This window comes from Miniopterus schreibersii (assembly GCF_964146895.1).
Source record: "Miniopterus schreibersii genome assembly, chromosome: 19".
Taxonomy (NCBI): Eukaryota; Metazoa; Chordata; class Mammalia; order Chiroptera; family Miniopteridae; genus Miniopterus; species Miniopterus schreibersii.
Window position 1 is genome coordinate 23,394,676 of NC_138119.1, and position 12,627 is coordinate 23,407,302.

Consider the following 12,627-nt stretch of genomic DNA (forward strand, 5'->3'; position numbering starts at 1 on the left):
GCCAAATAGTCGTATCATTCAGTTCCAGAAGAGTTGGAAAGGATGCTTACAGCTGGAAGGATATGGCAGTTCCACAAGTCTTTACCTCTCCTGAGTATTTCTCATAACTGATAAAAGATTTATCTCAGCTGTCCATGTGGCTTGCAAAAATGTTTATTAATGAGCTGCAGCAGAGATTTCCTATCTTTTTTGAACACAGGTGGATATTGGAGTCTCTGGAAAACTAAATGAAGGCTAATCGGTTCTCTTATTTTAATAGCATTTCTTGGTCTCCACCCTTGAAGAACAGGCATATATCCAGGGCTCTTTTTAAAAATCGTTATTAAAGGGAATGTTGTTGCATGTATGCACTTTTCATTGATCCGTGATGGCTTTTCTCTAGCATTTTTTTGCATACCTTCCTGCTGCTTGAGTTTTGAGCTCTAGAATTATTTCAGTATTAAGCCATGTAGGAACATAGAAGCTTGGCCTGACAATCCTGCTGACAATTTATATGTCAGTGTGACTGCCTGGCATGTTCTGCGCTGTTTGGCATTCCTTTGCAAAGTATGCCTTTGTTTAGTCTTCAGGGAGTAGGCTTCGCCGATTTTCCATATACTTGGGACGTGACTTTTACACAGCTCATGACTGCTCCGCTCTGTATGGAATGTAGATGTTTGCATTTTCACAGTTTCTCCCATTGCCTCTCCATTCCTTTTGCATACTGCGAGGTGTCTAATCTGTGGTGAAGAATGGAGATCATTTTTTCATGTAGTTTCTAAAAACAATTACGTGGGTTATGGTGGACAAATTGTGCTTCTTTTCCAATTTGCTTCTTTTGTTTCTAAAATCCTAGTCTGTTTTTGTATCACATTGAGCTCATTATAGAAGGCCTGGCTAATTAATGCTTCTCCTTTGAAGTCACAAAACCCTTTTCTAGCAGTGTTCCTTTGAAGCTAAAAAATGTCTTGTAAAAACTAAATGTTAAGTATTTTTTATGATTTTGTGCTGTAGTTGCATATTACAATTTTGAATGCTGCCTATATATTCATTAGATGTAATAGGAACTTTTTTTTATCTACCCCGGGAATTTAAGATGGTATTGTCTGCACATATGATACTCAGATGAATTTTAATATTATTATTTTGATATATAGGTGTTTTCTGGGGAAAGTCTTTAACACCTGTAAGGGCCACTTTCCCCTTGTCTATTTTAAAGGTTGATTTTTCGTCTTTAAAAGAGGTGAAAGTGTTTCCAATAGACATGCTATATCCTAAAAACAAATATTGAAAACTCACCCCACATTGGTATCTGGGATCATTCTCTTCACCTGACTTTGCTCCTGGTTTTCCAGTGAGTGCCATGGCTCCCACCCGTTTCTCTTGGAAGCAGCGATGTTTGCAATACATCAGGGCAGTTATGAGAGGGGCAGCGACCCCAGAAATAACCATGGTGGTCAAAGCCAGCTCAGGAGAATGGTGGTAACAATGGACATCAACCCCAGCCATGGGAAAGAAAGTGACAGGGACAATATCCTGAACTTTTAATGTTCTCATATCTTTACTTCTGCAAGATCTTAAAAACCCTGTGGAATAGGTATTGAAGGCCATTTGTTCTTTTTGTCTGTTTGTTTAGTGTTCACCTGTTCATTTGAAGTGAATTCGGACTTCCAGAAAAGCTGCAGCCACATTTACAATTTATAGTTGAAAAAACAGAATCATAAGATGAATAAGTGATTCATTTAGAGTCCAATAACATAGTAGGTGTTCAATAAATACTGACCTGTGAAAGTAAAAAGGGACTGAAACTGGAATCCCCTCTTTGTCTTGTGACATTTTTGACTACTCAGTTGTATTTTGCAAGGCTAAAAACCTACTCTTTTAGGTATGCATAATTTACAGCAAATTATAAGTTATTCTTTGGTAAGTATAAATTAAGAAATAGTCTGTCTTTTTGCAGATTATTTTGTAGTAAAAAATAACCATGTAGTGCACAGTGAGAAGACATTTGCAAACACAGAGCATTAAATCTTTTATGCTGTTGATTGCTATTTATTTATCTATGTCATTTTTATCTTCACAGAAATTGGCCCAGTGACAATTACCACAGATCCCAAGAAATTTCAGTATGAACTGAGAGAACTATATGTTCAGGTGAGTGCTTACTTTCATTTTTATTTCTTTTTTAGGGAAAGGAAAATAATGAACTTCTAGCTGGTTTTCCTTATTTTTATATCTGAAAGAAGTTATTATCAATGTTTCTATTCCAAAACAACTTCTTTTTCTCACTTGAGTCTTGAATGAATTGAACAATGGATCAGGGAGATTGGGTTCAAAGTATCACCATTCATTCATGCATTGTCAGTGGCTGCTTTCATGCAGCAAAGGCTGAATTGAGTAGTTGTGACAGAATGTTTGGCCCACATAGTCTTATGTGACCTTGTACAGAAGTAGTTTACTGACCCCTGCGCTTGATGAATCTCTTCACTGAGAATCATAAGGAACAGTTAATTATTTTTCTTATTTTATTGAGAGAGAGACAGACAGACATCGATTTGTTGTTCCTTTTATTTATGCATTCATTGGTTGCTTTTTGTATGTGCAAATTCAGAGTCCAAATTAGACTTTGAAGTTTAATACCTTGGTTTCACTGTTGGGTGAATGACTTAAGAACTGTTATGGTATGAGCATAATTAGGGCATATACGGAAAAGCCCAAAGTTTGGTATTCCAAATAAATATTCAGTCATGATCCTTGTCTTGTGCATATCTCTAGTTTAAAATTATATACTAAGTTGAGCCCAGCCGGGCATGGCTCAGCGGTTGAGCGTTGACCTGGGATCCAGGCAATCAGGGTTCGATTCCCGGTCAGGGCACATGCCCGGGTCGTGGGCTCGATCAATGACTCTCTCATCATTGATGTTTCTCTCTCTCTCTCTCCCCCTCTCCTTTCCTCTCTCTGAAATCAATAAAGATATATTTAAAAAAATAAAAATAAAATTATATACTAAATTGAATTATATTTCATAAGTATCTAAATAGATTTTATATAGTCATCCCTTGACTATTTTTCTCTTTTACTAAATTTATTCTGATAATTATCTTCACTAATATACTTCCATTTCTTTTCTCTTATACAATGTTATTCTTTCTCAGTCATTATCTTGATAATTACAGTTTACTTTACTGTCCCTCAATACAGCCAGTTCTTTGCCACTTTGGATGTCTAGATTCTCTGGAAAAAAATAAAATCTTTACATAAAAATGTCTATCCTATACATGGATCGTGGGAATTAGAAATTGTGCTGTGCCCTGGCCTGTGTGGCTCAGTTGGTTAGGCATCATCCAGTGAACCAAAAGGCCACCGGTTCAATTCCCGGTCAGGACACATGCCCAGGTTGCAGGCTCAATCCCCACCCAGTAAGGGGAGAGCAGGAGCCAGCCAGTCAATGTTTCTATCTCTCCCTTCCTCTCTCTCTAAAAAAAAATCAATAAAAACCATATATAAAAAAAGAAATTATATTGCCCTGTTGTGTACATTTTTATGGCGCCCTGTTCTGCCACGTGCTCCTGAGGCACTCGCCATGTAGCTCTTATTGAGCATCTGATCCACCCAGGGGATGAATTAGTGCCTGCAGCAGAGTGGACTTCATTGGCTGTGGAATAAATGAATGCCATAGGGAGGTGGCTTTACTTGATGGTATAAAAAAACGCCTTAAAAACCTAATCATCAGGACCTGGAGAATATTATGCTAAGCAAAATAAGCCAGTCTGACAAGGGCAAATATCACATGATCTCATTTATATGTGGAATCTAAGGAACAAAGCAAATTGACAAACAAGGTAGGACCACAGACGTGGAAGCATGAAACAGGCTGACAGATCTCTGAGGGAAGGTGGGAAGGAGGGCGGGAAGAGATTAACCACAGAACTTAAAAGCATATATGCACAGCCCATGGACACAGACAGCAGACAGGGGAAGAACTGGGGAGAAAATGGGGGACATCTGTAATACTTTCAACAATAAAATAAAATTTTAAAAAATCCCCCCAAACCTAATCATCCCTTTTTATTTTATTTATTTATTTTTTAAATCCTCACCCGAGGATATGTTTTTGTTGATTTTAGAGAGAGGAAGGGAGAGAGAAACATCGATGTGAGAGAGAAACATCGATCAGTTGCCCCCTGTACACGCCCCGATGGGGGATCGAACCGCAACCTGGGTATGTGCCCTGATCTGGAACCGAACCCACAACTTTTTGGTGTACGGGACGACACTCCAACCAACTGAGCCACCCGGCCAGGGCAGGTCGCCACTTTTTATTACAGAGAGATTCAGAAGGGCCAAGTATGCAGATTTCTAGCTGACAGAATATTAGGAAGGGATTTACTGTATTCTTTTTTTTGCCTCTGCAAGAATACAGCTGGGCTACATTCTTGGATGTCTGGCCAGAATAAAAATACCTATATTCTTATTGAAACCTGGCACGGATATATCCTGACTTCCTGCCTCTCCCCTTCTTTTGTTCAGAAGGATTTTCAGGGAGTACCCATATCCTTCTTGTTTCATTGGTCTCGTGAAGGACCCCGATTCCTGACTCATGCTCCATTGATTCCTTCCCCAGTGCACCACCCGCTTGTGAAACTGAACCTGATACACTCTACGGGGTCATATAATGACTCTGTTCAAGAAAATAATCTTTCTGTGTTTTTCCCTTGGAATGAAAGCCGGTGTCCATTTCTCTGGAGGTTTCCTCTGGACTGGCTGCATCTTAGGGATTCATTTTGCACTGTCTTGGGAGCCAGAAGAATGCCTGATTAGAGCAGCCAGCCAGGGAAGACATCAGTATTTACTTTTAACCTTTATTCAACATTGGGCACTGTTCTAGGCAGTGAGGATACCACGGAAGTGTTTTTCCTTTCAAAGTTTCCAGTGAATTATTCTGTTTTAAATCAATGGCAAACATTTCATTAAGTAGGGGTCGAATATGGAAAGACTCTAGGCTACATCATCACTTACCACCTAACCTAAAGAGTATATTTTGTTTTCTGTGTTTGCTTAGAGAATATGTTATTTCATAATTCAGTCTGAGAAACGAAATTTTACAATACTAAATTTTGTTTTGTGTGTAATTTCCAGACCATTTTTCATTTCCCCTTCTCCCATTGTTAATAAATCCCCCTAAATCACTGATATCGAGAGCAAAAAGGATTGCCTTCCTATTAAAGCTAACTTGGATTTTTTAAAAAAAGGGAGCCTTTGAAAATATTTTTTCACATTTGTAATAGTTTCGAAAACCAGAAAAGTAAATTCAGTTTGAAGTAAATTTAAATAACCGCTCATTAATATTTCACTAGACTTGGCTATTTTTTTATAGAGATATGGAATCGAGGAAAAGCAATTTAAAATTTTCCAAGAAACACTCAGCAAAAAAAAAAAAAATCACTAAATTTAAATCATTAAATTTATAACATTAATTTTATTTGGCTTTATCCCTTCTAGAATACAGATAAGTTGCTTGAAAAGCAACTGAGCTTTCTCTCCGGGGGAAAGAGGGGAAGAAAAATGACAGCAAATGGTATTCAGATCGCACAGAGCTTTGGGAATTAATATCCTTGTGGATATGCAGTGTGAGGCCCTGCCCTGGGCCACATTCTTTATAAGACACTCTAAAGCTAGTTGGTTTTTAGAAAATGGTGCTGGCAGTGACATGCTTTCAAGCCTTTTATTCAAATGTTTAACAAGAGGCATATTAGTCAAACATTTGAAGTGTAAAAAAGGGTATTACTATAATAAATGGAATTACAGTTCTTTTCTATAGATAGCTGATCCCCCAAACTGAGAAGCTTCCCATGTAATTTAGTTTTCCTTTGGGAAGGATTTTAATAAAACTGACCTTTAAAAGGGCAGGAATAGGAGCGAAAATACATAGAAGAGCATCGTCACAGAGCAACAAGAGAGAGTCAGAAGATGGTAAAGGCATGGTCCAGTTATTGTCTGTTTAACAGCGGCAGGGGACTAAATAAGCAGACTGAGGTTGGCAGTTAGTTTTGCGGTACTGTACGAACACTAGATGTCAGAATTAAGTGTCCCAGGAGCATATGAAAAACCGTGGCCAGGTAGATAAAGGCTGTTCAAAGGAGATGGTCAGAGAATGGTGATTTTAGAAAAACGATTCCTGATGCCAGCTTGGCATACACACTTTATCTACTTTTCAGTATATGCTACTAGGGAAAAGTGTGCTTTTATTTCTAGATTTATAGAGAAGTCTTCTATATGAATTAAAAAAAAATTAAATTGAGGTATAAACCCCCCAAAAATAAGGAAGCAAAAAGAAAAAAAAATTGACTATAAAAATAAAGGGAAAGAGAGTATATGTCAGTAGAGATACATATAAAATATAGAGCAATAAAATATTGATCATTTTTGTCAAGGCCTAAAATAACATAAGCAGTAAAAATATATTTTATTGAATAAAAAGAATCACAACATTACAATCTCCTTCAACTACCCAATAACAGATGTGCCTCAGAGCCTGTGAAATCCGTCTGTGAGCCATGGAGCAGAAAGGAAGGGAGATTTTAGTGGGCAGGTTAAGTAGCACCGAGAAAAGGTAAAGGCCACAGCAGGGGGGAGATGGGGAGACAGAAAGCCTGTCCAGAGGCAGGACGAGCGGCATGAATGCCTCGTTCTTGAATAAGCAAATGGTGGTTGGCTACAAGGGCCTCTTTAGATCCTGCCTTGCCCCTCTCCTGGCTGGTTCTCCCTGAGCTCTTTAGGAGGGACCAGGAATCCGTCCCAACCAGGGACCAGGGCAATGTCTTAATTTGATGGGAAAAAAGAAGCGCACAATAAAAAGGTACAGAAGCCTTGAAGGAGAGAGGAAGGAATTCTCTAAGAAGTAGGGAAGGGGAGAAGTACTGAGGGGGAGGCTGAGGCTACCAAAATATCATTTTTGCCCTGAGTTAACCCTGCTTACTGACACCTGCCTTCTGGTCATTAGACCCTGTACGCGGTGATCTTGTTATACTTGGCTGCTTCCATGCCCCTTTCCTCTTCAAAGGGCCATGGTCCATTATAATTCATGTGACCTTATGAAGCTTTTGAAATGTTTCAAAGTATGAAGGCACATCACTTTCTGATTTATTTATCAAGAAATTAAGTGCCAGGAACATAGTGTATCTTTGTGATTATTTGAATGGAAGTGAACTGAGTCTCCTCTTGAGACCACACATGAAAAAAGTTCCAACAGATTGGAAGATCAGTTGTTGAAGAGTTAGACCCTTGCCACTGACAGGTGGTCACCCGAAAGCCTGGATATGGCTGTAATTGTTGACCTTTGATGTGTCTGGAATCGAGGTCAGCGGTTCTTTGATCGGGACTCCGCCTTCTTCAAACTGGTGAAGGACCGCATGGTGGGCCACCTGGGATGAGACATCTCCTTTCATTGTGATTACGGAGATTTAAAGTTTGGGCTCGGATTGTCTCTCGGCGCATCCCTGCCCTGTTTTCTACAAGTGATGCAGCCCAGCACATGTCACCGACTGTAGAATTCTGCAGTTCTGATTTATTTTATACTTGCTTGGACCCAACTTTAAATCAGAGTCAGTGTAATCAGATGGTCTCCACATGTCTTCTTGGTCATAGACTCGCACAGCTGTATTTCAAGAACAAGGCCTGAGGGTTGTAAACTTTTTGTTGCTTGCAACTGGGTGTCATTCCTAAATTTTACAGGTAAAGGGCAAATTATGCACATAAGACATTTCAAGCAGTGGGTATTCCATGTGAAAGGAATACAGTGTGACTTTGAGACTAGGCTCTGCTCAGTAGGTTGTACTCATGTTGGAATGAGGGTAAGTATTGCAATGGTGGTAAGAATTCTTTTGGGCAGAGGCATGAACCTACCAATGACTCTCATCATTGATGTTTCTCTCTCTCTCCCTCTCCCTTCCTCTCTCTGAAATCAATAAAGATAAATTTAAAGGAAAAAAAAGAGATAAAACTTTATCTCTTCCATTTGAGTATTTAAGCAGATAGTATTATTAACAAAAATGGGAAAGACATGATTGGAGGAAATACATAATGATTTCCATTTTAGATGTATTGAATTGTAGAGACCCATAAAACATCTAAGAGCAGATGTGTAACAAGTAATGGAAAATAGAAAATTGGAATGTGGGTGATAACTACAGTCTGAGGATATGAGTGCACAAAATTTCGAAAGCAGTATTATCTGTTAAACTAAATACCATGGAAATTCATATACGTAATTGAGGATAGAAGATAAGTCCTGCAAAAATAGAAGGGGCTGCTAACTCAGTAAGATTCCTGGGAGTCTGTAGTGATATCTTCGCAAAAATGAAGATAGGTCACTACAGCATCCAGCACCCTACTACCATTAAGAAAGTGACATGATACTTAATGGGTTTCCCAAATTTAGAAGCATTTTATAACAGTCGGTGCTCTTGTCCAGCTCACTTGCAAATGGCAATGAAAGGCTGCAAGTTTTGAGTGGGATCCAATGCAAGAAAAGATTCTCCAGCTCCTCCAGGCTGCAGTATAAACAATTCCAATGCTTGGTTCTTATGACACTGACTAGATCTATGATGCTCAAGATATCTGTGTCAGAGTCTGAGACTGTTTGGAGCCTGGGGAGCACCCCAAATAGAATCTCCAGAGTTTGAAGATAAAACCATATCCCTTCCATCAAGTATTATTTATTGTTAATCCTTACCCGAGGATATTTTTTTCCATTGATTTTTAGAGAAAGTGGAAGGGGGCGGTGGGGAGAGAGAAAGAGAAACATCAAAAGAGAGACACATTCATTGGCTGCCTCCTTCACGTGCCTTGACCAGGCTGGGGATCAAACCTGCGACCCAGGAATGTGCCTTTGACCAGGAATTGAACCAGTGACCCTCCGTGCTCAGGCTGATACTCTAACTGCTGAGCCACACTGGCCAGGGCTCATGGAGTATTTATTTTATTTTAGAGAAAGAGCTCTTATTGGATTCTGGCGGGCTGGGGAAGCCCAAAGCTCCCCATTATCCCAAGCTGCCTTGCTTTTTATTGGATTGTCTGTTCTAGACTATGAGTTCCTGTAGAACAGTACTTTAGCTTATTCATTTTTGTGTGTCTAAACCCTAGCAAGGGCAGTTATTAATTGCTCAAAACAGATTGGTAGAAAGTCCATTCCCTGGGCCCTGTAGTTATTGACATTTATGCTAAGGAAATTATCAGATGCGACAAGAAGTCCTCTTAGAGTGAGGATTGTTTTTTGTTTAGAAAGATTTATAGAGCCTGTTCAAGTAGAAAATAAAACTCAGAGATCATGTGTTAGTGGGAAAAATGAAGCAGAGTGAAAGGAATGACACAGAGGGTGTATTTTATATACGGTGGTCTTGGAAGGCTTCTCTGATAGGTAGCATTTGAGCAAAAACTTGGGGTATGGGAGATATACCAGTATGTTTGTTTGCTGGTAGGAATGATGCAGTAAAGAGGGATTGTTTGGTGATGAAGTAGAGAGAGGAGACAGCCACAGGGGCCATGTCCTTTCTTAGACACAGGTGAGTAGTCAGCCTTACCAGTGAGCACAAATGTTTCCTTCACAGGAAGGCAGAGCATGTGGCTACTATTGCAGGCAGGTTCGTAGGTATCGTAGCAGGAGTTTATGAAAGTTCTCTTCTGATTGCTTTCATTTCCCCAGTAAAATAGAAGCAAGGCCATCAAATAAGAGTGAGAAGATAGCCCCGCCGGGCGTGGCTCAGTGGTTGAGCATTGACCTAGGATCCAGGAGATCACGGTTCAATCCTCAGTCGGGGGCATACAGGAGGCAGCCGATCAGTGACAACTCTCTCATCATTGATGTTTCTCTCTCTCCCTCTCCCTTCATCTCTCTGAAATCAATAAAGATATATTTTTTAAAAAAAGTGAGAAGATGTAAGAAAAGAAGAGATATATGAAATAGTCATGAAAGAGAATGGGAGCGTGAATCAACATTTAATTAAAAACATAACAGATGAGATTGGGTGTGTTCAGGGTGGTGTGGCTTTAGACGTGCTAAGCAAAATAAGTCAGACAGAAAAAGTCAAGAACCACATGGTTTTACTAATAGGTGGGATATAAAGCTGAAAGCAACAAAGGAACAAACAAGACAAACAAGCAAAAACTCATAGACACAGACAGCAGTATGGTGGTTACCCAAAGGGAGAGGGTGGGGGCATGAAGGGCGTCAGATACATATATGGTGACGGAAGAATGTTTGACTTTGGGTGGTAAACGCACAATGCAATATGTAGGTGATGTATCATAGAATTGTACATTTAAACTTACAGTTTTATTAACCAATGTCACCTCAACAAGTTCAAGAAAAAAATAAAACTATGTAACAATTTCTATTATTTTGTATATTTTGGGTGAATTTTTAATTTATTCATAGGTACAGTTTTTTATCACCTTCACATCGCTGTATATCTTTTCCATTTTCTCGTAACCAAAGTGGTTAATCCCGTGGCTAACTCTCAGAAAATCAAAGTGAAGAGAGCTCGTTCAATTCTAGAGCTCCTAAAGCCACCTGTCATAATCAGACCATCCCTTTCTTTTCTGTTTCTGAAATAATTGCATTTTTTTCCTCTCGACTTCTCAACAGGGTGGTGGTGATTGCCCGGAAATGAGTATTGGAGCTATAAAAATTGCCTTGGAAATTTCTCTTCCTGGTTCTTTCATCTATGTTTTCACTGATGCACGGTCCAAGGATTATCGGCTCACTCATGAGGTGCTGCAGCTTATCCAACAGAAACAGTCACAGGTGAGTGGGAAGCAACCCCTGAACGATCCATCTGAACACAGTTGAAAGGAGTACAGCATGTGAGAGCTCGCATCTCCTCTTTGACTATGCTATGTGTGGCCAATGTCAATAATTATGACTATTAATCCATATATGTGTATTCCAATATGTATGTGTCATTTAATGTAAACATGTAAGTGGGTATGTGACATTTGTACATTGCATATGAATGCCTTGTCGTTTTTATACAGAGAAGAAATGATTTGGGTATTAATTAAGGTGCTTGTTATCATTGTGTCCTTATAACTGAGAAAACCATAAGCCTTGCAAAATAAGGCCTATATTTAAATTGTCATCCCCTATGTGGAATCTTGTCAGAGCAGAGTTACTCATTGTATCAGTTAGCTATTGCTGTGTAACAAGCATTTCTGACTCTCAGTAGCTTAAAACTAAAGCATTTATTTCTCACATGTTAAGAGGACTTAGATGAGCTTGGCTAGGTTTACTCACTTGTATGTCTGGGGATAGTTTGAGTTTCGCTTATGTAGGCCTATCTCTGTGGTAACTTGACTCTGCCTCACAGGCTTCTCAGTTTCTTATCTATGACCAGTAAGCAAGCTGATATCAGGATGTTCTTCTCATGGTCAAAGCAGAAACACTAGAGATCAAGTGGAAATACTCAAGGCTTCTTGAGTGTAGGCTCAGAACTGATAGAATGTTCCTTTTGCCTGATAGTATGGGCCAAAGCAAGTCACATGCCTAAGTTTTGATTCAGAGATGACAATATAAGCTTCATCTGCTTAGTAAGAAGAACTTTAAAACCTTTTGCCAAGTGCATGGATATAGGGAGGAATATATAAATATATATTATACATATTCCACTTGCCTAGTTGTATGTGAACACATAATAGGTGCTCAATAAATGTATATTGATTTCTGAAAACCCTTTAAATTGTTTTCTTTTTAAAAAAATCAAAGGTGGTATTTGTGCTCACTGGAGATTGTGATGACAGGAGCCATATTGGATACAAAGTCTATGAAGAAATTGCCTCCACCAGTTCTGGTCAAGTCTTCCACCTGGACAAAAAGCAAGTCAACGAGGTGAGTTTCGTAATGCGGGTCTATTTTTATTACAAGCTACTTTACCAACATCAGCTAGGCCAACCTAATCATGACAGCTTTGATTTCAAAAACAACTTAAACAAAAAGGTTTTATTTTCCTAGGCCACAGGTCAATAAAGGCATTAAACCAATGCAGAGAAGTATAGATTTATCTAGTGTTAATTTCTAGATTGTCTTACGCTGTACTGACAACTTATTTAGACTTAAGCATAAATGTATTTAGAATTTATTTGGTGGGATTCGAACACTTTTGTAGTTCTTGTTGCTTCGTAAGGTCAATTCATATTTCTGATGCACAGTTTTTGGATAACTGGCCAAACGAGGCTTGTTTGTATACTGAAGTAGAAAGTTATTGAGCAAAATTCTAAAGAACTTTGATCTCTAAAATGAAAAGTAAAAACTGTAAGTACTATATAGTTTTCTAAAAACTTTTTGGTAATAAAATCTATAACTTACCTACTATGAAAATCTTGGTATTTTCTAAAAAAAGTGTTTGAGATATGTCTAATTGTCCCAATTCTTTTTTTCCCTCTTTTGTCACCTTTCCTTGGCTTCACTGTGATAAAAAAAAAAAAAAAGTGTTTATTTGTCTCCCACTTAAGTTTCTAGGAACATGCCACTGTAAAGATAAGGTTTTACGTAGGCATAATTCACATTTGGTTGATATGGTCACTGTATCTACACACGTTCTGTTAATTTCATGATAGACTCCTTTGTGTCTGGAATGAAATGGCTCAGTAATA

At 38.7% G+C, this 12,627-nt stretch overlaps 1 protein-coding gene across 1 annotated transcript in view; it reads left to right on the forward strand.

Annotated features, from left to right (window-relative positions):
- Positions 1-12,627, forward strand: part of HMCN1 (hemicentin 1) — a 344,699-nt gene that overhangs the window by 80,470 nt on the left and 251,602 nt on the right. Inside the window, exons 2-4 of the mRNA XM_081121757.1 lie at positions 2,063-2,133; positions 10,625-10,783; positions 11,741-11,863. Coding sequence (XP_080977883.1) covers positions 2,063-2,133; positions 10,625-10,783; positions 11,741-11,863 — 353 coding nt within the window. The remainder of the gene's footprint in view (positions 1-2,062; positions 2,134-10,624; positions 10,784-11,740; positions 11,864-12,627) is intronic.